The sequence below is a fragment of the Papilio machaon genome, chromosome 5 (genome assembly GCF_912999745.1).
Source record: "Papilio machaon chromosome 5, ilPapMach1.1, whole genome shotgun sequence".
Lineage (NCBI taxonomy): Eukaryota > Metazoa > Arthropoda > Insecta > Lepidoptera > Papilionidae > Papilio > Papilio machaon.
The window spans coordinates 9,753,329-9,780,536 of NC_059990.1; the positions used below are offsets into that span (position 1 = coordinate 9,753,329).

General features: G+C 41.1%; 1 protein-coding gene across 1 annotated transcript; it reads left to right on the forward strand.

Moving 5' to 3' along the window:
* The first annotated feature begins 2,920 nt into the window (after nucleotides 1-2,920).
* On the forward strand, nucleotides 2,921-26,408 carry LOC106709554 (ankyrin repeat and BTB/POZ domain-containing protein 2). Its single transcript, XM_045678102.1, has 24 exons — nucleotides 2,921-4,203; nucleotides 10,864-11,171; nucleotides 14,957-15,207; nucleotides 19,560-19,712; nucleotides 20,413-20,548; nucleotides 20,717-20,840; nucleotides 20,960-21,091; nucleotides 21,174-21,300; nucleotides 21,406-21,551; nucleotides 21,693-21,877; nucleotides 22,027-22,155; nucleotides 22,426-22,619; nucleotides 22,710-22,966; nucleotides 23,104-23,329; nucleotides 23,416-23,578; nucleotides 23,685-23,824; nucleotides 23,909-24,036; nucleotides 24,166-24,380; nucleotides 24,593-24,720; nucleotides 24,810-24,896; nucleotides 25,125-25,282; nucleotides 25,522-25,672; nucleotides 25,760-25,942; nucleotides 26,061-26,408. The coding sequence occupies exons 1-24, from the start codon at nucleotides 2,981-2,983 to the stop codon at nucleotides 26,256-26,258; spliced, it is 5,142 nt and encodes a 1,713-aa protein (XP_045534058.1). The 5' UTR covers nucleotides 2,921-2,980; the 3' UTR covers nucleotides 26,259-26,408.
* Nucleotides 26,409-27,208: the final 800 nt, after the last annotated feature.

Here is a 27,208-nt window from a genome sequence, read left to right on the forward strand (position 1 = left end):
TTGCTGCGTGCGCCTAATGAAATTACATAGCGGCGGGCGCTCAGCCGCCCAACGCTCACACACCGACATTTTTATCTCCATGTCAATGAATACTACTTTCGTTATTTAAAGCGCGGTCTTCATTTACTAGTGAGGTACCATGCCGGTCTCTTGTCAGCCAGTCTTTCCGGTCTTGACCAATGTTAACTAACAAGCTGAACTGAACTCAGAGTAGTCGTTGTCTCTACAGGAGACCTTAACAACTCTCTATTCGTTAACAAGTAGTCGTTTTAAATGTCCTGCGATCGAATTAAGTTTTTCTTTAAAACACGCAATTGCTATATTTATAGTTAGTTGTTAACATCGTATCAGATCAAACAGTATCAGTAATTGATGTTGGGCAGGCTTTTACTATCCTGTATGTTTAGTTTGAAATGAAACGAATAGTAATGCACTGTTAAGCCTTCAGCTCCCCTCTCCCACCTCTAAGTGGGGAGAAGGGCTTCCAGGCTCGGAGCCTACCCTAAGTTAGAGTGACTAGGCCATATCAACCACGTTGGCCGAGTGTGGGATGGTTGACTTCTCACACATATCTTTGAATTGCTCAGATATGTGCAGGTTGCGTCGGATAAATGTATGATGATGATGAAATCCCGGCCGATATCGGCCACGGCGACTGTCTTCAACTCCGGTTTTGACGTTGGTGTGCTCGCATGTGACTTATGTAGCCAATTTTAAATAAAATAAATGTAAATGTATATTATAAACATAAATAGAAAATCTAGTAACACATTGGTACATGGCGGGATTCGAATCCAGAACATGCAGATCAGAAGCCAATTGCTTAACCCCGGGCAATCGACGCTCTGCATTGTTAAGTTGTTTATTTGTTTTCCGTTCATGGAAACATCCTTAGTCGTGTCGGACGAATTAGTTTGCTGAAGTTTAGTTTAGTTATTGAAATGTTTTTTAACAAACTAAATAAAAAAGACCAGATTTCACCGTATCCCATCACTATAAGTTCGATATTCGCATTCTGAGAAAAAAGTTTGCACGTTGAATAAAAAGCATCGCGAAGTATATCTTGGTATTACATCTCCGAGACATCTTACTCACAATCTATCCAACTTTATTCCGCGCACAATATTTTTATTGCATACCAATGTTAATAGACATTTTTGTGTAGGGAATAAACTTGATTTATGAATAGTTTTTAATAGATTCATATGTTTTTATTAAACCCGATCGAAGTGAAGGCGAACGATCATTATCGTTAAGTTGAAAAGTTTGTTGCAAAATATTAAATTGTTAAAAGATGCTTAAGTCGTTTAGAATTTCTGTTTTTTTAGAATAAATTTGAAAGGTTTTCGATTAATACTTGTTTTTAAGCGCAAAAATGTAAAATCCCATACAATTCAAATTACAACCAATCTTGTAATATTAATAATAGACAATGCTAACAAAATTCTCACTGGCGATGAGATTTTATTCGATCAGAATCGTGTTACGCGAATCACAAGCACTACATGGATAACAAAAAAGACAGTAATTGCGTTCAGTAACAGTTACTTTCATTGCATAAAGAGTATACTTCGAGATATTGTGCGCCGTAACAATAATTAACAAGCTTCCCATCCCAGGGCTCAGAGAAAGTCCCGTACACTCCATTGTTCTTAATACTTTTGCCTCGTCTTCTCATAGCAAATGAAAAGTGATAGAGCCTCTGACTTGTTTTGGTTTTCATCACGTGTTGAACAAAATACAGGATGAAAATATAATTGTACTTCGAAAAATCAGCTGTGATATGTCACTGGTTAATTGGGAATTTATTTTATTGCTAATTTTAAACAATTTAAATCTTAAGATAACTTCAAAAACATCTGCCTCTCGTAACTCACGAAAGAGGTGAAATGCATAAACATTTCATAAACGAATCCCAAACGAGCGTCCATTGCAAGCCACTTGTAAGCCACAGCACTCCAATGTACAACGTACATGATGCAGACATCCTTGAGTATATTTAGACGTTCAACTCTAAGTTATTCATCTTCATCTTGATAGGGAATGGTTTCAAAGTAATGACTTATTATATTCAAGATGTTGTAAACATAAATGTGCAAACAGTATAACAATAAATCATTTTTAAATCTCGATAAAATGTATCAGAGCAGAGAACACAAATATGCTCTTCAATTGAACTACACAACGCAGCCCGCAGCAGCAATATTTCTCATTTGTCAGTGCAACTTTGTGATAGGATGGTAAAGTTATTTTTTATCTGCAACTAGAAAATAAAAAAAATCTGCGCCGAAAATTTAATAATGAATTATAAAATCAATGATGATTGGTCTTTTTAATTTTCATTGCTTCAATATAATGGTCAGTAATCCTAGTTAAAGAGCGGAACAAATGAAACTAGTGCAAAATGTTTGTAAATGTTGATATTGATACACGCTTAACATGACTTCTGTGATTTAAATGTTTCTCAAATATTGGATTAGGTTTAGTTGCGTTTGTTGTTAGCCATAAATTTTAACTTTTATGGACTGCAATTCTATTGAATTAAGACAGGTTTGCTATTTAAGGGCATTGTCAGCTTTTGTAATCAAACCGTTTAATGTGCACATATTTGATAAATTCATAATTTAAGCTGTTAATTTTTTACGATGTTATTTCTATACTTTTAGATTCAAATTAAGTCATTTGTTTTTGTCATTATTAATATTAGTTTTCACTCGAAAAAGATTTTTGATTTAATACCTACCTACATCTACGCACATGTTCCGCTTACAAAATGCGACAGCAGTATGCAAAACGCTAGAAAGACTTTCATGCAACGTAGCTATTACCGGCGGCCTACAACTGCGCCCCGGCCGCGGCGCAGCGGTAACGCTAATCCGTGAAGCTCGCAGCTTGCAGGCCGCGGTACGAGTAGCGGGGGACAACAATGGATGTTGCGGCGGCGGCGGCGTGACAGTGCGCCCGACACCGCGGCGCAGACATGCTGTGTTCTGCGCGCTGCTCCTGCTTCCTGTGCCGCGAGTTGCAGTCCTGCCGCGCGGCCGACGCCAGGAAGCCGCCCAACAAACACAATATGGCTGACAACTTTATACTCAAGAAGGCGGAGGCCTGGGAGCCCATCAAGTTTATCCGCGGCGCTGCGAGACTCTCCGTCAGGCACTGGCAGAGCAGGGAGCCACAGGCCCACCCCAAAGCCAGGATCGCGACGCATAAGTCGACGAGCTGTGAACAGCTTTATCCGAAATCTGAAGACGAACCGGGTCCCTATCCGCTCCGGAAAGCTCCCAGTACGGACAGAATCAAGCCGCATACGGAACATAAACCACTGTTTAAGTTACTAGGAAATGCGCGACCGAAAAAAGTAAACAATAACGACCCATCGGAATCTAAAGTTCGGAGAAGTGTCCTTAACTTTAAAAAATCCGAAGGTTCGCCTTCAAAGTCCACACACGAGAAATACATCCCCTTGCCGCAGGTGTCTCACAAGGAGCTCATTTACAATGAACAGAAACCCTGGGCGTCGCAGCTCGACGACTGCTGTCGACCGCCTGTGTACAAGAGTGTCGAAAAGAAGAGAGACGATACCAGAGGTTCCGTAGCCGAGAAAAAGATTTACAACAACAGGCCGCCCTGCTACGAGGAGTTGGCCGAACGATTGTCACAAGATAAAAATAAAAAAGCGAAACCTGCCTACGCAGACGGCGGACTAGCTAATAAAATTACACAAAACAACAACAAAGTGGTTATTTATTTCGGAGACTCCATCATCCGGAAACACAGTGAGCAGAAAAAAGAAGAAAAAGAAACGAGACAGAAAGAAGCGACTCCTCCAAAAGATGAAGCTATATATGTGAACCGTGTAGTAGAAGATGCCACTAATGTGAATGTGAGTAGAGAAGAAGACAAGGGCGGGACGCAGATGATATCGGAGATCGAGGTGCCCGAGGCTATATACTCAGAGATAAACCCTGAAGGTACATTAGAAGTTCCAGAAGTGACAGCTATCAACGACGCGACGTACAAGAAGGACGTGTTCGAATCTGTGAGCCCCGACGGGTTTCTGGTGGTGGAGTTTGAGGGTAACTTTGAACGAGCTCTGCAGCTGGTGGAGCTGGTGCACGGCGGCGGGGAGCGGCACGAGGCCACCATGCTAGACGACGAGGACCAGTGTGACTGGAGCTTCATACAGGACTGGAGGAAACGGTGAGTTGTCTCAACTTCGCCTGGTCCATTTAATTCTAACCTCGTTTACGTTTGTGTAATTTGAAGATATAATTAATGCGCCTCCACACCGTTACGTTGTTGTGCCTTAAATTTCGGATTGTTTATTGTGTTGAGAAAATCTCTCACCGCACGCTCTGATCACAGATAACGCTGTTATGTAAATGTTTTATTGCACGTTTTTCTTAAATACTGTAATAATAACTTTAAAATCATCTTTTATGTTTATATGTCAATCTTTTGATTCAATTTAGTACCAATTTTATTCTTTTAAAATTCAAGTATTCGTTGCACGACGCTTACTAACGTTTGTACTTAATTCATAGTAATTAAGTAGTTTAAATTTGGTTTGAATGTGAAAGCGGCAAAAGAAGAATAGCTGGTATAGTCAAAAGTTATTAAAATGTAAGCGCAAAGACGTGGCAAAAAGTTAATACGTGCGGGCAGTAGCCTTACGAGGTAGACTGCGGCGGGACGCGAGGGAAAGCCATAAGTCTAATTGCTTAGAACTAATAATAAAGTCTTGCACCTGATCAAAGATCTCATGCGATTATATCTACAGGCAGGAATCAAGTAATTAGCAGCAGTTGCAGATCAGGAAGGTTTGTGCTACTTCCTATGTGATTCTGAAAACAATCATACTGTGGCATTAAAGATTTAACGTTAACACTAATAACTGTATTATTAGCATTTATCAATATTAAAAAATCCTTGTCATTTTTTGTACGTAGTGTATGCTATCTCATTCTATCTGTTTGTTATGAAGTTGGAAGAAAAATACGCAAATAATGTTTAAAATGATAGAAAAGTGAACAGCAACTTATTATATTATCTTACTTCCGACACCGGGAAATATTAGGTCCTTACATATGAAATTGGCGTTTTTCGTACTGGCCACTTTAATCACGAATTTCTCCTCTTTGGTAAGGAATTCCAAATTCAAATTTGTACAGCTATAGACTCATGTATTTGTGGTTCGATGACCGTCATTCATTTGTTTTTTTTCTTCTGTTTTTTTCTGTTTGCGTCACTCATTTTACAAAATGGAAAACTTAAAATATCGCATTATTTACGAGTACGAGTTCCGCCGTGGCACTAGTGCTGCGGAAACGACTCGAAGGGTGAATGATGTGTATGGCGGTCGTGTTGCAAAAGAAAACACAGTTTGTTTTTGGTTCCAACGTTTTCGTTCTGGAAATTTCGATCTGCAGAACAAGCCCCGTGGACGGCCTGAGACTCAAGTTGATAATGAAGAGTTGAAGGCTATTGTGGAAGCGGATCCATCGCAAACCACGTCCGAGTTAGCTGCAGGCTGCGATGTTAGTGATAAAACTGTTTTAATTCACTTGAAGCAAATTGGGAAGATTAAAAAGCTTGAAAGGTGGGTACCTCACGAATTGACTGAAGCAAACCGGCAAACGCGCGTCGACTGTTGCGTTACATTACTAAACCGGCACAATAATGAACGTATTTTAAACCGAATCATTACCTGTGATGAAAAATGGGTTCTTTACGATAATCGGAAGCGCTCAGCGCAATGGTTGGATCCTGGCCAGCCAGCCAAATCCTGCCCCAAGCGAAAATTAACCCCAAAAAAGTTACTTGTAAGCGTTTGGTGGACTAGTGCCGGTATTGTTCATTACAGTTTTCTCAAATCTGGCCAGACTATTACGGCTGATGTCTATTGTCAGCAATTGCAAACCATGATGGAAAAGCTAGCGGCTAAACAACCTAGGCTGGTCAATCGCTCCACGCCACTGCTGCTTCACGACAACGCTAGACCACACACTGCGCAACAGACGGCTACTAAATTAGAAGAGCTTCAATTGGAAAGTCTAAGACATCCTCCTTACTCCCCGGACCTTGCTCCAACAGATTACCATTTTTTTCGAAATCTGGATAACTTCTTGCAAGGGAAAAAATTCAACTCCGATGGGGCATTCCAAATCGCCTTCAAAGATTTTATTGATTCCCGTCCGACTGATTTTTTTAGTAAAGGGATCAATGAACTACCTATGAGATGGCAAAAGTGCATAGAAAATAATGGTTCATACTTTGATTAATTAAATATATTATATTAAAAAATATTCGACTTTATGTTCCTCCCATACAAAACGCCAATTTCATATGTAAGGACCTAATATATGGCGGCATTCAGTTCTGCAATTGTTACCTATTTTATTTGAAACATATCATCTGTCTCAGCTTTTTGAAGGAAAACCAAGAGAGTTCTGAGACCAAAATCCCTGTATAAAACATATTTAATCCCTCTCATTATCTTTGACAAATAATATGTTTTTTTGATCTCAGAAAGCAACGTTAAATTTTACGTCAGCCTTAAAAATTATTTTGATATTTAGTTTCGCACTGAGATATATCTTTCGCTTCAATTCATATTTATTATCTAAAACATCAGTCTGTTGTCGTGAGAGTTTAAATGTACATAATCTAACAACAACTTACAATGCTTTCACTCGGCACTTTCGTTTTCTACAATTGTGCGTAAAAAAGCGTATTTTATTGGCTTTTATCCAGAGTCGATCAAAATTTTCGTCATGTATGCCTGCTGTCCAAATGCACTAGAGGAATGAAAGTACCTCAATTATCTAGATTAAGTTCTAAGATAACAAAACATTCGTTACATATTGTTTACTCGTAAAATGGAAAGAAAATAAGTACTTTGAATCGTTACCCGCAAAGCTTTAAAAGTCACCTCTTCCTTTCCTTCTGTTCACGTCTCATATGACCAGACGACGACTGCAAAATCTTTTAATTTCCTTTATTCCTTACTTCATAGGTATTTTTCTTTTTTAATTCACATTACAAATATACATACTTTCAGTAATTCTCAATAACGTAGTTGGTTCATGATTAATAACATCTGCACAATGTTGAAGTATAAGAAAGTATTTGAAATTAACAATTTTTTTTACACAATGTGTGAGAACAGAGCGGCTTTCTGGTGTAAAATGTTTCCATAGCGTTTGCAATTAAAACAGATGATTTAGAATCTGACGGAAAGAGTGTCGTAACAGTTGCTAAAGAAACTTTATCTACGGACATTATCTTCACTTTCTTACTGTGAGGCAAAGCTGAAGGCATTAGACACGTTGCTTGTTTGATTTTTACTATTGCTCATTTAAAATCCAATAGATTTACTTAACATGTTATAATTCGTTTTAGTAATCTTTTTATTGTCATTATTGATTGCTGAATAAATTGTAAAAATTGTGTTACATGCGAAAATAGATGCAGAAGCGAATACGTTCTAAATAAAATATTATTTTCGAAATTGATTTAATTCTTTTTAGATTATTTTTATTTCCTTCTATTTCTCTAGTATGTAAAATGTAAACTCTTACTTAAATCAATTAAAATTTCCCTTCCGCAAATCTCATTTAATAGTTTTACGTAACCACGACATAATCATTACCAACCGTGAAGGACGCGCAAGGACGATTCACACTGTTTATTTCCAATACGATACTTATGTCATATGTATTATAGTTTAAAATCGCTGGAATGGGAATATTAAGTGAATTTGTTTTGGCCACCTGCGGTCATGCGTCGTGGCCAATTAAAACTGTACCCCTCATCTGTAACGGCGTGGCCTCACAGTTTAAATTACTATTGAGCAGTAATAATTTTAGTAAATACATACAATATTTATAATAATAATAGAAATTTAATGCAGACACTTTACATTTTTATTATGGTTATTAAAAATCTATATTTGGTATATCACCTACTATGAAAGCAAATGAAAAAATAGCGACTGATTTATGTCGTTCAAATCTGAATGTTCTTAAATCTATTGTGGATTATCTTCCAAAAAAACTGTGTTACTGTAGTCTTAATAAATTCTGCGGAAATGTGATAAGAAGTACAAAAACTCCCATTGTGTTAGATTTTCGGAATATTTTTACATCTTATTAAATCTTAAATAAGTAAGTAATTATCTTAACTTATTCCAACTTAACATAGATATAATGTATTGTTTTTATTTGATTCATTTTACGTTTAACTATTTATCATTACTTTCTCATCATTTGAACCCACGCCTCGCCACGCGTTAACCAACGACCATCTTCCCGCCGACGTCCATTGACATCGGATCCGGACATATTCTCGTTTAATGACGCATTTCCTCAAATCATTCGAGTGCATAATACCTTCCTACATACTTTTATTGACACTTTTAAATAGCTATCTCGTTGTAAAAACATTGCTGATGGCCGTCATTAATTTTTTAAGTCACATCCAAGCTTTTCATTTAGTTTTATGTCGCCATAAATGTTGTAAATATATACAGTATAAGTTCGTGACAAACTTTACAAACGAAAACAGAAACTTTATTACCTTTTACATATTCAATTTTCTTATTACAATCGCATCTATTAGAGTTCTACTAATAATAAAAAACTGCTGCCGCGGAAAGTTTTTTTTTTCAGTATTTTGTGTATCACAATATAAGTAGGTAATTCCTTAAACTTTTCTTACACGAATATTTGTGAGCAGCATCATCGTATCGTCAGCGACAAAATTTATCAGGCGTAAAGTAGACCAAAAACTCTACTAGTTTTGACATAATTGATGGTGACGATATGATAACGATTGTCACAAATGTTCGTTGTAGGCCCACTGTTCGCACTTTAAGTAGGTATACAATTTGTAGAGTGTGAAGAAAAATCATCTTAAACATAAAGCAATTTTATTAAATTTGGATTAAAATATCATTTAAATATCAAATAATGTTAATATTCACGAGGACAATTAAATATCTCCGTCATTTCTGTTTGTAAAACATCGTCGCCTCGTAGCTGTTTATCGAACTGTCATTAATTTCAATGTCGTCCCACGCATGTGTTTGTATCTGTCTTTGTCCTGGCTTTATGCCTGTCTTAGCGGCCGTCTTCAAGTTTACTTGTTCAAATCCTTCACTTTAACAATTCACTATTAAACCAACAGTCTTGCTCATTATTTCTATCAACTTTCACCATATAAAAAACCATGATGAAAATACGATGCGTCAATCAGAAAAACGCCTGAATATAAAGTCTATTTCAAGCAGGCAAAGCTTTCATCTTGCAATCGCTTTCTTACTATCAGTGCCTCAGTACATAACGTCAGAGGTATACTTTTTCTTGAATCAGGAATCTAATAAGCTGCGTGAAACGTAATGGACGGCGATTAAGTAGTTCCGTATCGAACAAATCGTTATGCGATGGAAAACAAGCAATTAAGCACAAGCTCTCCAAGTGATCAGTTGTGGCCTAAAATGCAAATACACCTGAAAACCGCAATTACATAAAAATGGAGAATTATTAAGACAGCAAATACAGCAAAACAACTTTGTAAATAAGCCATAAAACCGGAATGAATGATTCAAGAATCTTGACTATTACGGTCCATCAAACTTATCTGCCTACTAGGGCTAGAATGGAGGTTATGAAACCGATTGTTCCAGAGACCACGTTACAGGCAATTGAAGAAACTAAAGTGTGGCACAACGGTCGTGTCAGATGCACAGTTGTGTGGCCCGAGTGTAAGCATTGCTCGATTTGATGCGGTATCGCCACGCCGACACTTTCGTCACGCCTTCATCTGCCAGCCTCGGTCACTGGAATTATACGAGAGCCGTTACACAAAATGGACTATTCCATGGAACAGTTTATCGCTCAATTAACGATGGTTCAAAATCAAAGGACGCTTTACAAAAACTATCCCACCATCCAATGTTAGACAACTAATTTTAAGGATGTCTGATTTAAAGCGTATTTCTTTCAGTAAAATATATTCAATTATCTGCAAGTTAGTTACTTACGAGTATTTTGTATGTTCGATGTAATTGTAAATAGGTAAGCAGCGAGTGATGTGTGTTCACGACATTTGTGCCGAGGCTCGGATAGATAACCCCGCGCTGTGCGGTGTACATTGTGGAGCTATGCCAGTCGCCTTCCCTGCCATGCATCCTACACGGCACTGCTAGAGTCACGACAACACAGACATGTAACGGAAACTACTAAGATATTTGTTAGATACATTCTAAAATTGAAATTCCTAAATTCAAAATATGGTACGCTCTTGTTTAGTAGGCGCCTATTCATTTATTTACATACGAAGTTTCTTCTAAATTCCTTTTCTACGATATTCCGGTGTTATTTCATATATTACAGCATATTAAATCAGTGTTAGTGTCTGCGTGGGTTTCTACTGTCAATATACCGAGTGCTATGTGAGCGACTGCCTCACAGACCGCAGAAAGTCGGCGTGAGAGTGTTTATTGCTGTGGAAGGTCACGAGAGGAGAGGTCACGCAATATATTGAGCCCCCAGCCATGCGCTCACTGTTCAGCTAGTACATAATTTAGTATAGCTTAATGAAATTTATTTATTCAATATATGTAAACGTAAATAATTATTAAATATACTTTTATTGCTTCTTTTTATACTAATTCCAAGTATAATAAATTAATATCTACATGACTCGATGGTTTGCATTATTTTTAAGTGAATAACTTGACTGCAGTTTGTGTATTTGTTTTTTTTTTTTTTGTTATTAATGTTAATGTGTTATTGTGTTTTTTCCTTAAAGTCTTTGGTTACAGACAACATTTTTATTAACATTCAAATTCTCACACAGACCTTCAAGCGGTTGCCGACCATCCGAAGAAGCATCGTGGAGTGGAGTGGCAGGAGTGTCCAGTGCCGTCCCTGTCAGCGTTACCAGCGCGGCAGCAGTCACCGGTGCCGGGGGCGTGGCCGTTGCTGGAGCAAGTGGCGCGGGGGCTGTCACTAGCCCCGGCGCTGTCAGCGGAGCGGGGGGAGCGCGGGCGCTACGCGTGCGCGTGTCTGGGGGCGCGGCGCCCGCGCACGCACGACGCCTTTCCCCTCCCCCGCCCGCACATCGCGCTACAACTCCCCCGCCGCCCTCCGATCTACCAAATAAGCGTGAGTATTAATTACTGTATATTTCAATTAACTTGAGATCTGCCTTACGTCGAACTACTAAAGGCGTAATTACACCCAGACTTTCCGAAGAAACAAGTCGCCTCTGCATTCTATACTTATTTGACTGAATTAAGCAAGATGACCTGCCGACTTAAAATTAAACTTAAAATTGTACTTGAGGTCGCTTATACAATACGTTGATTATGCTGAACAATGTGACCGCTCAAATTGAACGTTAGAAGAACATTCCGGACACGCGACCGGTTCAAAGCGTTCACATAAATAACTGCTTTCGAAATTCCAGAACAAAGATCTGTCAGGGGACCGCTGCATTATTATATACAAGCTCGCCCCGTGACTTTGCTCACACGATGTATATTTGTTAATAATAAAATTATTTTCAGTTAAAATCCAAACATTTTTCTTCTTTCCATTCTTTTCTGTCTTCAAACTATGTATATGTCAAATAAAATGTTGTAATAAGTACATAAAGATTAGAAAATAATTACTAATACGACGTCCAAAGTCACAGTATCTAACTAAATCATTCGAAACTGTTAGTCTTTTTGACAATCAAAGCAATGAGTTATGTATAACATCCAGACAATCATATTTAATTTGTATGTTAATATTTATAATCATGTCTCACAGCAAAGCTGTAGCTGTAAGTTATTTATCTGCGTGGTGCTAGTGTTCCGTTTAGCCAGCACGCGATCTGTCGTCAGAGCACCGTTCCTCTAGCAAAGCAGTCTGTTTAGAAACAGTTATCTGATCAGGACAAGATAACTAGGTGTCAATTGGTAATACGGTTGTTTATAGATGTCCTTCCTTAGCACGTTAACTGCGGATTGAGGCAGGATAGGCCCAAAGCGTGACTTCTCGCTGGTGCGGCAGTCAAAATCGGGTTGTTTCGCTCTGTGCGGGAGGCTACTAGATCAGTATTTCTATGAGTACGACAGAGACAAATATATAGAAATGTTTCTCTTGCGATATCTAGCCCAATAGTGTAATTAGATAAAAATGAGGTCCCACAGGCCCCAAACGCACTAAAAAGAAATAAATTACGCCTAGTGCGGATTGAGGTCAAATCTATCTCAAAATTTGTAGGCCTCATGGCCGCACTGCATGAAGCGCGGGCGGCGCGGGCGCCGCGCATCCTAGCTTAGTGTTGTGGAAAGTTTCGATAACGTTTCGAGTTTCGAGGACGTTTTGGCAGGATTTATTAAAGATTAAGCGTAGAACTTTATTTTAAAATCCTTAACGTTTTAAACCAATAATGGTACTTCATCTGACTTATTTGAAAGTGTTTATTGGAGTTATGAGAAACTATGTTTACCTCGGTAAAAATTTTACTTATACCATACAAAACCTAAATTACTGCAACTTTGAATTTTAAGGGGGTGGCCTGTGTCTATGATGAACCAAAAGTGCATAAATCGGACACAGAATGTATTTACGAGCCAGAAACACAACACTAAAAGCCAAGCTACTATTAACTAATTCTACTTAAATAGCACGATTAGTACGTCTTATACTTAATATAATATTCGCACGCACGCACATTCACCACTAACAATACTCAATTATCATCATTATTTTGTTTTGCACATGGGTGTTGCCTTAAAATATGTGCTCAGTTGTGGATTATTCTTCACTGTTATTTTAAGCAAGTCACAGTTCCATTCGAAGTTTAGTCCATAGTGGCAATTTTTACCATTGTGTGCTGATCATCGTTTATGTACAGAGAACGTTGAATGTTTTTGCTGATGATCTAAAATATATATTTTATTCCAAGATTTCCTATCGGCAGATGTGCTGATCATTTGTTCCAAAGAGGTGGTCAAAGAATGCGCTGCGTAGGTTGCTACGAAAAATTAAGATTGACATTGAATGGCACGCAAGCTGCTAAGAAAACTAAAAAATTTGTGACTTTTTGTGTCCAGTGTGACAAATCTTTTTGTTTACCATGTTTTAATGAAAAACATTTTCTGTGATTAATACTCAATAAACATTTATCGTACTTACAACTCTCTTTTAATCCCATCACTAGTCGAGGCATTAATTGACCTTCCTTTCAGTGCGATTTGAGGCAGAACCGATGACAAATTTTTAATTTTACTTTATTCATTAACGAAACGTCCTAACTCCAGGCGAAGCTAGATTCATATTATGCACATATTTAAGTTCATAAGAGTGAAGTTTCAAGCAAATATCGTCTAATTTGGATTTTTTAAAAATGTTTTTCGAAAACGTAATTTTGTGAGGCAGGAGAGGCCTCAATAGCACTGGAAAAAAGTTCAACTTTGCCACGAACAGGCCTCAAACGCACTGGCTGAAAGTTCCGCCAAAATGGCCTCGCAGTTAACGTGTTAAGGAAAAGGGCAAGCTGATGATGATCAAAAATACCGAAGCATGTTACAATTGTAGTAGCTCTAACAGTCCAACTTTCGCAAAATAGTGGGTAAGGAAGCTATAGCACATAATCTCAAATTTTTGGACTTGTTAAATGTTGACATGAATCCGTCATCTTGTCTGAAGTTAGTATCGGTGTTGTTTATGTATATCATACTCGCGTATTGTTTGTTTACGCATCCGTCCGGCAGAGTGCGCTGCACGAGCTAAAAATAAAAATTCCGTTTACCCTTTCTGATATGTTGGTAAAAGTAAATGTATCGCTTTGTTTGGAATACGGAAAGAATGAAAAATATTAGAAAAAATACTGTGATAATTCATAAAATACATACCAGGATTAAAATTTTAAAGTTACAGAATAGATCCCATTTTAAAATTAACTTTAACAAATGTAAATCATTATGATTGACAGCGAAATCAAGATCTCGTAGAAACAAAATTAACAATAACAAGAAAACGTGAATTAAAATAAATTAATAATTTCTAAAAAAAGTTGTTAGAAAAAGATTTATTATTAGATTATTATTAGCTTAGATTCTTTCCTAAAATAAAAAGACCATTGTATTGAGGTCACATTTCATTTCCTAAGAGTTCTATTCTTTACTTTAATGTTAGAAGAACAACTTATTTTAGTAAGTATTTCGCCGTCGCCGGCATGCTGGGTCAGGGTGATCTTCAAATGGTCATCCGCCGTAACAAATTGCAAGCCGCGACCGAACACATCTTGATATAATCCAATTCCAATGAATAGTATCGTTATAGTGCAGGATTCGATCTCAAATACCAACGAAGGTATGCGGCCATCCAGTTCTAACGGTGCTCGAGTCTTAATTATGAATGCTAAAGCTAATAGATTCCTAGAATCAGGAAAAACTAGGCAATAAATTTTACACTTTAAATTATGTTTTAGACTAAAAGTTTTAAGTCTAAAACTATATTGGCATTAATTTAAGATAAATTGCATAGTAAAGTGTAGTTTTATTTATTTAATTACGTTAAATTACTTAAGTAAAAATTAACGGTCACTTCTGTCATCTAAAGTGGTTGCTAAGGTATTTGAATGGTGACATTTGCTGCACAAACAAATAGAATGGGTGGGCATAATTAAACGGGTCTTTAGATTTATGATACCTTTGATTGTATTAATTACTATGCCATTACCACATTTTACTGCCGCTTGCTTTATGCCGTAATGCTGGTTAGTATCTTACCAGATGGCGATTCCCATAATTTAAAAATACGTCTTTGATAAATCTTGTTATTTGTACATGTAATGAGAGTTTACAGCTGTTTAAGGAATCCTTTTGATAGTACCACCAGAAACAATTTAAATGTTGTCCGATTTTATAATAAATTGAAATTGTTGTCAACAGCCAGTCACGATGATTGCGGGGCAGTGGCCGAGGCACAGTCAGCTCAATTGGCACAGTCGGTCCAGTTGGCGCAGTCGGCGCAGGCGCAGTCTGCGCAGGCGGCGCAGCTGAAGCCGGTGGCGGCGGTGTCTCAGCTGACGGTGGCGAGCGCACCGGTGCGCAGCGCGCCCGCACAGAGCAGCCACGCTCTCGACCGCCGCGCCAGACACGAGCACCATCACCGCGCACTCGACACAGCACCACAACTGCAGGTACCTACCTACCCTCACTCAATTGATCTATGACACACCTGATCGCTTAGTTTTTTTCTTTTTTTCTGCTCAGCTTATAAACTTTGCAGCTTGATATTTACTAGTAGCTTTCCATATTAATGGAATTTTCAAATACAACAATTTTTTTATTCCATTATGTGCACCTGCGATATCTTATCCTTTATAAAAAGCCCCGGGATATTATAAACATTCGGTAAACTAGATCAAGCGCTCACTATATGTGTTAGTTTGTAAGAGGAATTTGTTTCGCCAGCGCACGACGCGCCTTACGTCAATCAAATGATCACGGTTAGTTAAATCTGCATTCGCTGTGTAACCTCTACTGCAACTCTCCGCTCTTTTAACTTATCACTTAATAATTCTCGCTCCAATTCCTGCCGTGAAATGATACACGATTCAGTTTGATGTACCTAAGAATTGGTCAAATTAAATTTACTTGTCTTAATAAACCTCTAAATGTAATGTAAGATTTTCAAATTCTGACACAATGTTACGGGAAATAGTCACATCCATGGTAATGTTACAGAAGTATAAACATGATTTTTTTAAATGCGAACTTTCCTTATCCTTAATTCTAGTGCTACGATCATTTTAACCAATTTGGTGGTAGCCTATTCTTTTGGGAATATAGATACGTCAACTTTAATAAATAAATTGTCTAATTTTGTTTGATTCATATTCCATTAAAGGAAATTAAGGTCGTTATATTTGGGGCAATTAAATACTGCAAACTTTGGAATGTACTCACATGTTGCGTCAGCTGACCATATGGTCCTGTAATATTTCACAACCAGTACGTACGGCACAGATATAAGTCTATATAAGTCAATTTGTGACGGTAGTTGACTATAATATACTTTGTACCTTTCACCTCTTTATTTATGACTAGGATAGAAAATAATGCATTACCTAACACCACTTTATGAGCATAAAGATGTCCATGGGCGTCGATGAACACCTTGGTGTTCCCGCTGCTCGTTTGCCCCCTTCTGTTATAAAAAAAAAAAAAAAATTTTTTTTGAAGAAGCTATACAGGTTTCACGTAAAATGTACAAACTCAACAAACTCAAATCAATGTGCAAAAATAATTCGCATACATATATACGTAAAATGCCTCGCAAATTCAGTGTACAATTTTGTAATGTCAAATGTAACTGACGCAAAGCATCTATTCACTTATCGTCACTTTATGCTATCGAAGACTTTGTTTAATATATAACTGTTACTTTTAAAAGCTATCACTGTAACGGTAAAAATTAGCTCTGGTCACTGGCCGCTAGCTCTGGCCACTGGCCGCTAGCTCTGGCCACTAGGTACTATCCGCTGCGCCAGTCTCGAATTTACGGCGTCGTAACCGTGTGCCAGTAAAACTTGTCGCGGCCCTTTGCTCCGTCGCATTATATTTTATTGGTCGTACCAACGTTCCGGAATTAAAGTTTGATAAGTGCGTTCCAACCTTTGAACTTTATTCACTTTTATTTAAATTTAACGGGCCGTAACAAATCATAGCATTAATCTGGTATTCGAGTGGAACAGAGAGGCAGCAGTGTAGCACCACCTGCGGCGGTAACGTTGTTTATGAATCATAGAGAGTGCATTATGAGTAAAATTGTCTTTTATATGTATGAAAACATACGTAAAATAACCTTACTTAAAATTATCCAATTTTACTGCAAAAAGGAAAGGTACAATAAATTAAATTAGAATTTCTACTAAGGTTTGTGTGAATTTATAAATTGGCAGTGAAAATAATATAGATAGATCTATGTATGTCGTAGTGTTGACTGTTCACAACAGAACTAGAACATATCAATTCTGTGCTAACTAACAAAGATGCAGAAATAGTAAAGCATGTTTAAGAGGCTGAATTCAAGAATGTGATTATTTCCATTCAATTCAAATCAAACTGTGGCTTGAGCTTTACGGTAAAGCCATTGCTTGTGTAACGGTTGGTTTTCATTACGGAAACAATGATAAAAAATATATTGTAGTGCCTTTAAAAAAAATAGTATATTTTTAGACATATTGATTTCTATTTCTAAATTTATCTCTATTTACAATTGCTGGAATTTTTGTTGTCTTTGATTGTTACACGGTTCATGAATGAAAGAAATTATAACAAAATAAATAATAGATTTTTACGACACAACATTTACCAAATGTTGTCTCATTATAAGATAGAACATGCCGTACTTTTTTGGTACAGAAAAAAGCATGGAATATAACGAACGCCACGACATTAAGTTAAATTAACATTAGTTATTTTTAATCTTTCTTTATTTCTTACTTTTCTCCCACAAGGATCAGTTCCCCACAATAGAGATGTAACGAAGATTGTTACTGTTATTTCTTGATGATATTATTCTTCTTTACAACTTTACAATTTATTCTTAAGATAATTTAGATGTTTATGCGGATTAGCTTTAGTACCGTAGACGGTACTAGGATTAAGGATAATTTTTTAGTAATATCGTTTATATACATTTAATTATTAAGCCTCGTACTAACCTTGATACCAAAGGTCTATTATTATGTAATAAGACGGTTATGTGTTACATCCATATTATTAATTTCTATTGTACATACAGGTCTGCTAAAGGTATTCTTTGTTGGTACATACAGTGCATGTGCCGAGGTTGAGTTACAAAACGTGGTCGTGAGGCAATCGTCGTTAGATACATTATCCGCGGCCCGGACACTCATTTGTTTTTATAACACAATAAACATTTTAATCGGATACACGCACGTTAAAACTCAGTTAAGTTACGAGCGAACATTTGTTAACGACATAAAGAAAAAGTTAGCTAACTCACGGACTCTCGAAAAGTATTGAACACGGTCCTGTGTCGATCTTATGCATGTCCAGTCCTACAAACGCACGATGTCATCAACCTATCTGGCTGGTGGTCTGCAAACTGTTCTGTTTTCTTAACGAAACCACTATTAAGTTACTATCTTAGTCCAGTTGCCTAAATTAATCACTCATATTGTTAAAAGCTTAGTTCCAAAGATTTGTTGTTTACAAATTCAGAGTGAACTTTTTTGGCCAGAAGTAGACATCTTCTGAGACGCTGCCTTTTAGTAGATAATTTTGTGTTCAAAATTATTCGGCTCGCTGTGTTATGCTGCGTCGCCTAGTTAAGTACCACTGCTTATGGGGTCAAGCACTAACGCTGCGGTGGTTTAATTACCATACAGCGACCAGTCACGCAAGACACGCGTTAAACATACGGGATCACTGGCTATTACACGATTGGCAACGGATATGTTTTCATTGACCATTGCACAGTTTGACCTTAAAAAGTCGAAGTCCACTCAACTCATTCGGGAGAAATGGATCATTTTGTTTTTAGTGATATAAATTGTTTTACTCGTAATTATCTTACAAAATGTCTCCATTCTTGCTTAGACAGGTGCATGGCTGATACACTTTTCTATTTCTTTCGAATTGTTTTTTTTTACTAGAAGACTATCTCCGTTGAGTTTTAAAAGACAACGAGATCGTTACCTATCTAAATGAAAAGACAATAATATGAACTTGTGATAAATTTAGTTATAAGTAGACAGAATTTAGTTTCAAAGAGTACCACTTGGTAGAGGTACCCGGGGTGCGAGGAACAACAGTACGAAAGCTTTGCTTAAGAATACTTGATATGGAATCATGTGAAGTTTTTACGCGAGTCGCGCGACGCATCTCGTTAATTAGACGTGCTGATTACCGCGAATGTCGCGTAAGAGCGAAAGTGGCCGCGCAAAAACTCATCGCATTGTTCGTAACGGCGCGGCGTCCCACGATCTCGCGATAGGGAAAAGCGCGCTCTGTGGGAAGCTGTACCCGCGCCTCCCGCCGCCCGCCGCGTCCGCCGCAAGACGAAAGCGAAACTGCCACAATAGACTCAGCCTGCAGGTAAATGAAACCGTTTCATAACCGAGTTGGGATAGTTTTTTGTAGTTTTTAATTTGATTATGCGATGAGAATATAACTGTTGTTATTTGTTACATAAATATTATGAGGGCCACAATGTGGAGGTTGTATAATGAAATTATTATTAAAATTATTGCGCACTTTATGTTCTTATTTTTTTTTTTCATTTAGGTATATCTCATTATTCCGCGATTTGTATTACCTTCTCATCAAATGACCATTCTTTTGTCGAGGGTCCCCAAGTCGTGTTGTTTTCGACTTATTGTTTGATACGAAACTAATATTATTATAAGGTAGAAAGGAACTACGAAATCCTAAGATGAAGGTGTGATTGACATTTTGTAACTTTTCCTCGTTCTATTTGAACGGGAATATAAATGTGTACATGTCTGTATATATGTTTCAGAATGGTGTCCGCGAGTGCAACAGCAGCTCGGACGAGAACCGGTCATCGGGGCACGCCTCGATGTCGGACAGCGGCGGCGCAGAGGCGCGCGAGGAGCCGCGCCGTACTCGCCAGCCGCCGCACGCGCGTACAAAGCACCGCCCACACAACAAGGTGACTAACACAATAACCTCCACACAAACCCGCCACCGGCAAGACAAGGTGACAGGTGATAGTCAATCCCACTCATCACATCTCTGCACACCTCGAAGCCACCACCAGCTAACTACTTAATACCAAAAACATTTCTAGGTCATCATTGCCTTCGTCCCATCTTACTGTAATCATTTTTTTAATTGTAATGATTAAAATCAAAAGGATACATAACCAATATGAATTGACATAGCTATTACTTGCTACTGATTAATACCCATAAGTAAGCGCTAAGTAAACTTTAAGTAAGAGAATTACCGGTTATTGGTATATCAATTACCGGAGACATAATGGCGGTGCACTAGCTGAAGTTTCGTTCCTGCGCAACTACGCCGGTTCTAAGCGCCAATTGTGCAATATTTTGTCTTGAGTACTTCCTCCCTAGTTAAGTACCTCGTACTGTCGAGTATGCTAGTTGTTAAGTACCAGTAAGGTTAGCTATATTTTGTCAGTAGCGAATTTTATTATTTACTATCCATAGAAATCTATTTCCGTCACTTAATAAATTGATAGACAGAAGTACTTTCCAGTTCAAGAGATACACTTACGAATATTCACAGAAGGTTTAACTTTCAAAATATAACAATTACATACAATATGACATAAAACAAAATATGTAATAATTAAGAAATTTATCTTATCATTGTTATTAATGATGCAGTTACAGTCACCGTGGCCTGGAGGCGGCGGGCTGGAGGACATCAGGTCTGCCATCAAGCAGTTGACGCTGCGCTCGCGCGACAGCAGTAGCACGGCCACCAGCGGCGCCTCCAGCGGCGGCAACACCGGCCCGCCAGGTACACACAATCATGCCTACCGAATACTCCATCCTGTGTCAAGGCCCAACGGTCACATAAGTCCTAATTCACTAAACAAATCTGCTGAAAGTTCAAGTCCTTAAACACGTTCCAAGACCTTAATATGTTTTCTGCTTGTCTTATCTTGTATCTTTTGTCGTATTCCAGAAGGTGGTAGCGCGGCGGACGCTCGGCGCCGGCGCGCACCGCTCGTGCGCCAGCCCTCGCTCGACACCGTCTGCACCAACGTCACCAGCGCTGACGAGTTCGTCTGGGTCGACTCTCACAACAGGTGACCTACTCGCGTGTACGAAACTTACGGCAAAGAGTTCACAAGACGCAATACCGATCGGGGAACAATTTAACCTTCAATGAGATTGTATCATACTGAGTTCAGTGTGTGGTGTGCAGACTGGTGGAGCTGCGGTGCGTGCCGTGGACGGCGAGCGAGGTGGCGCGCGCGCTGCAGGCCGGCCGCTGTCGCGAGCTGGCCGCAGGCATGGCGCCCGACACACCGCCGCGCCTCGCCTACCTGCTGCAGAGGTACCTGTGTCTCGGTCGACATCTTACTCTTCCTCCCACGATGATGAGAAGAAATCGTATTTTAATTTAATGCATTGTTTAGAGCGCTGGTGCGAGTGGCGCGCGAGGCGCAGCGCCTGTCGCAGAACTTCGGCTTCTGTTCGAAGCACGAGGTGGCCGGCGCTTTCCGCATCGTGCTCAGCACCGCACTCGCTGACTCTTGCATCAAGGTAACTTCCATTTACATTAATTACCTTTCATCGTAGCTAAAACTAATAGATGCAATTCTTGGATTACATCAGATCAGATAAGATAACGGTGTGTGACTGTGACAGGGTTGCCAGCGCGCGGCGACGATGTACGCGACTTCGGGCAGCGCGGCGCGGCGCCTGGGCACGGCGGCGCGCGCGCGCACCTCGCTCGCGCCCGGCCGCTTTCAGCGCTGGATGCTGGACGTGCGCGTCGCACCCTTCGTGCACGAGTGAGCATACTGATTAACTGAACTTAAGTGATAATAATAAAAGAATCCAAATCTTGGAGGTCTGCTTGGAGATAACTTTATGTGTATGATTTTATACAATTTGACTGATATTTGGCTCTTATTATGTATCGGTATGGACAGGTACGCGGCGATCTACCTGTGCGCCGGCATGGAGACGTTGCTGGAGGAGATCGCGCTGCTGGCGGCGGCGGACGGCGGAGGGCCGCTGTCGCCCGCCGCGCTCGACCACGCCGTGGCGCACTGCGCGGACCTGTGGGGTCTGCTGCAGCCCTACAGCCACCTCAACGCAGGCCGCGTCGCCTCGGGTCGGTGCCCTGTACAATACTACAGATCAGATTATGATTCATCGTATCCATTAAAACTCATCTAGCTGTTATATCAATTACTGTTGTTTTGTGCTCTTCTATATATAGGTACTTATAGCTAAATTAAATTAGCTATAATAATATTACAGGTGCTCTTTCTCTATCTCGCTGGGAATCAATGAGCTCGGTGGGTTCGGGGTCGTCGTCTGGTGCGCCCCGGCCCGAGCACCGCCAGCTCGGCCTCAGCCATGACTCCGGGATCACTACTAATGGTTCGGGTCAGTACCGCACAGGCTTAACATTTTCATGCTAGAAAACGATATACAGAAAGCGGCCAAGCGACCACTTGGAATCGTTGATGTTGCGTAATCGGACGTAACGTAAAATACTCCACGCCCGTCTAATGCGTACTTTTTACATTGAACATTGCTTAAAATCAACCTTGGCTATAAATTTCATGGCTAACTATCGTAACCATGATATTAGTTACACTAGTTGATCCTGTCTGCATACACCCCCAAAAAACAAATGTTTGTATCACTTTGCAGGTGGTTCTGGCACGTCTGCGGCGTCTGGCGGCAGCTCGGGCGCATCTGCAGCATCCGGCGCCTCGGTGTTGTTGACAACTTGCGCGGGCTCCGCGGCCGAGCTGCGCGCCGTACTGCGCCGCGTGCAGCCCGCGCTGCCGCCGCTCTCGCCCGCCGCAGAGCGCGCGCTCTACTACTATATGCGATGCTCACAGGTATAGTTATCGTATACCTTATATGTAACGTGGCACTGCACATTCATCGCCATGTCGGTCTGATCGTTCAACCTGTGATATGTATCTCAGCTGGAGCACTCGAGCGGGCCCGGGGGCGTGTCGGGGGCTGCGGGCGTTCCGGGGGCGGCGGGGGGGTGCGCGGCGTGGGGCGCGGCTCTGTGGGGGGAGCGCGGCGCGGGCGCTCTGCCGCCGCTGGGGGAGTGGGTGAGGGCGACGCGGGCGCACGCCGGGCTGCGCGCGCCGCCCGCCACGCCGGACGCCGACGACGTGCGCCAGGCCGCGCGTCTGCTGCTGCCCCACGCCGACTGCCCTCCCAGACCTGTCGGGTTAGTGGCAAATCTAAACAATGTTATCTTCGTAAATGTAATTGACCATGGCTCCTTCGTGAAATCTTAGATATAGCTTCAACTTTTATCGTAAGTCTAGTTCATCACTTTCACACGTAATCGCTTTTTGCGTGCAGGGCGGAGGAGGAGGTGGAGCCTGCGTGGGCGCGGTGCTCTCGCAGCACGGAGGAGCTGGGCCGGCTGGCGCTGTCGCTAGCGCACCGCGCCCTGCTGGCGGGCCGGCCCGACCTGGTGGGCGGGGCGCGCGCGCTGCTGCCCCCGCACGGTCTGGACGCGCCCGACGCCGCCGGCCTCACCGTGCTCATGAAGGCCGCGCTGGCAGGCGACGAACATGTTGTAGCAGTATGTGTTACCAATTACACCAGAGCACGGGCTAATTAACTAAAGTCATACTTTACGATAACTCTACTTTTCTATTTTAATGTAAGATGCTCCTGGAAGCGGGCGCGGACCCGAATGTGGAGACGGCGGGCGCGGCGGCGCAGCATTCTGCGCTGCTCTCCCCGCGCTCCCCCGCGCACGCCCCGCATGCCCCCCATGTCCCGCCCGCCGCGTCCGCGGACCGCTCCTCCTGGACCCCGCCCACCGCGGGTATGTTATATATTAACAAAACTCTAAATAAATCTTCCTAAAGCTTCTAAAAGGTGGATAGATCTTATTATTTAACCAAAATTTATATGAGACATGCGTAATCCAGGTTGGACGGCGCTGGTGTACGCGTGCGGGCGTGCGGGTCCTGGCGCGCTGGAGGTGGCGCGGCGACTGCTGGCCGCCGGCGCACGCGTCGACGGAGCGCCCGCACGCGGAGACGACGTCTGCACACTCACGCCGTTGCAGGTCTGTTTCAACAACCCTAAGTCTGTCTGTGACAAGTTGTTTGCCTCGAAGGGTTCGGTATAACGGGATAACTGTGTGTTGCAGGTGGCGTGCGGCGTGGGCAACCTGGAGCTGGTACAGCTGCTGCTGGCGCACGGCGCGGACCCCTTCCTTTCCACGCAACGCACCGACGCCCTCTGCTACTCCGCCGCCGCACAGTACGGCTGCTACAGGTACCTATACCTCGTACGGTTTATGGATGACTGCAACCAATAAGCTTTAAGACAGCGTTTCACTGCTCGCTTGTTTCTATTTTGTAATAAAAAACATGGTAAGGTGTGAATGATGAGCGCTGTGTGCAGTGCGGTGGCGGTGTGCTGCTCGCACGGACGTCGCGCCTGCCTGCTGGCGGCGGTGCGGGGCGGGCGCGGCGCGGGCGCTGGTGCCGTGCTGTCGCTGGAGGAGGTGCTGGCGGAGGGCTCGCCGCCGCCCGCGGGCCGCGCGCCTCCCTTCACCAAGCAGCAGCAGCGCGCGCTGCACGACGCCATGTACTACGCGGCCGAGAGCGACCACCTCGGTGAGCCCCACACTGACACCTTGACGGTAGACGGTTGCGTTCTACATCGAAATGTACTGTATGATTTTAGCATTAAAAAATAACATTTCGACGTCAAGTTGCAAATTTACGCTTCAATTTCCTTATTTACATGTGTTAAAAGAGTAAACTTGATGTAGCAACTACTACACGGTAAAATGAGTCAATAATTGTTGTATATGTGGTCGGCGCAGACATAACGCTGGAGCTGCGCGCGCTGGGCGTGCCGTGGTCGCTGCACGCGTGGACGTTGTCGCTGGCGGCCGCCGCAGACGCTGCGCTCGACCACGTCATAGACCAGCTGCTGCAGGACTTCCTGCAGGTACACATTCATAGGCATCGCCTGGATTTCTGAATTCGACAACCCCAACGTGTTTTGTAATATTTAACATTTACAACCTTTCCGACCAGGTCTGTCCGTCGGACGACAGCCACTACAGCAACCAATTCATCTACGAGTGCCTCCCGCTGCTGTTTAATATCCTCCGGTACAGCAAAGTGAGTTGGAATGAATCTTACAACGTGTGTAGTAGTCATCCCGTAAAAGTTCAGAAAGTTTATGTTATTTCATGCAATGAACTTATTTTGTCGTCTCCTATAACAAGTTACAATTGTATAACATCTGTGTACTTTCTCCCACTGTGTCTTTCTTGTTTATGTATCGTAATGGAGAGGAGTAGTTACGCCCTGATAGTGAGACATGTGTTGTTGTTGTGTGGCGGACAGAAGGAGGGCACAGTGTTACTGCTGGCGGATATCCTGTGCGCGTGCTACGGCTGGGAGCCAGTGCCGCGCGTGCAGGAGCCTCCCCCCGCCGCCCCCGCGCCCGCACGCGTCGACCCCTCCTACGTCAACAACCCCTCGCTGGCTGACGTCACCTTCCGGTAATTGAACTCATTTTTCTCCTAATTTGATGATATATCCTTTAATTTATATGTAGTTTAGTGGCTCTCATGTGACCAGCATTGTCTAATTTAAGCGAACAGCTGGAGACAATAGCCATGTGATGGCATATTAGGTATATTTCAAATAGGATAGGACACTAGTCTGTGTTCAATTCACACTCTGGGTCAGTGTTATTCTAAAAATGAAAATGCCCGTTAAATGTACTTATATTGCGCAGTGTGGAGGGGCGGTTGTTCTACGGGCACAAGATCGTGCTGGTGTCGGAGTCCCCGCGGCTGCGCAGCATGCTGGCTCCGGCGCGCGCAGACCTGCCGCCCGCCGCGCCTCCCCTCGTGCAGATCAACGATATACGATACCATATCTTCGAGGTATAGCTCCTTCTTGGTCCTTCAAGGTGGATCCAAGAAAACTAAAAGGTAGAAAGCTTATAGCGGTGTGTTTTTGTTGTTGTGCAGCAAGTGATGAAGTACTTGTATTGCGGCGGGTGCGCGGGGCTGCAAATACCAGAGGGTGACGTGCTGGAGGTGCTGGCGGCCGCTTCTTTCTTCCAACTGCTGCCGCTGCAGCGCCACTGCGAGGCGCGCGCCGCCGCCGCTCTCGACCTGCACAACCTCGTCTCTGTCTACATACACGCCAAGGTACCGCCCCCACCCTACAAGTGAATTAAACCGGGAAGAATGAGGTCTATGTCCTATGCCTTGCTATTTACTGGCTTAAGAGTAATTCTTAAAACCCGATTCGTGTACCAATTTTTAGGTGTACGGAGCTACGCAATTACTGGAGTACTGCCAGGGCTTCCTGCTGCAGAACATGGTGGCTCTGCTGACATACGACGACTCAGTGAAACGACTGCTGTTCGGTAAGAGGCTGCCGGGACACAACGTGCTGGGCGCGCTGCTCACAACGCTGCAGAAGAGAATAGAATCCAGAAAGGGGCAGTCAAAGAGTAGGTAGCAAACGAGAGACGATCAAATATTAGGTAACGAATAGCAGTCAAAGAGTAGATAAGGTAAGGTCAAAGAGTTAGAAGTCAGAAGCGTCGGACTTTCATTAAATATCTAAAGCCTGTGAATACATTTATTTTATTCAGTTATTAAATGTAAAGCAGAAATAAGTATTTAAATGTAATTAAAAGTTAAAATCTCTTTCTTAAATTAAATTTATTTTTGTATACTCCAATAATTCTTAATAGGTTACATGTACGTTTATGTTATGTATAATATCAAAAAGTGCGTATGTATTTTATGTAACATGTTCAATTTATGAGTAACGTGTTTTTTGTAGTTTTCTTAGGATAATAAATTTCAAAGACGACACCGACATATAAAATACAATTAATTTTGTTTAATTTATAAATATCTTTACAATAGATATAAAACCTATAAATGGAGTGTTTCGTACAAGTTTGACGACTCATTGAGGGTCGATTAGGTACCTATCTACCTATATAAATATGTCTATGATCTTTACATTATTTTTTGTATTAAAAATGACATGGAATAGTTAATGAAAATAAGGTAATGTTTAGAAGAATATAAAAAAGTCAATAATACGCACAAAATAAATTACTTGTAATGGTTTTATTATAGTTTTACAAAATCTCATTTAAATTAATTAAAATGTTGGTATTGTATGTACAAAATACTCAGTGATGTTGAACCATGTATAAACATAAAATCTTTAAAAAAGTAAGACAAATATATTATATATGTAAGTACATATATATTTCCATTTCTATATATTTCGGTTCACTCATAGCATATTGTGTCGTGTAAATCGTGTAGAAATATAAAATTACAATATCAAGACTTAAAAATTTGTACGAATATTTTGTTATTTTTAATTATCTGCCAATCGTAAAGATTAACTTTGTAATTAAAATATAAATATTGTTGAAACAAAAT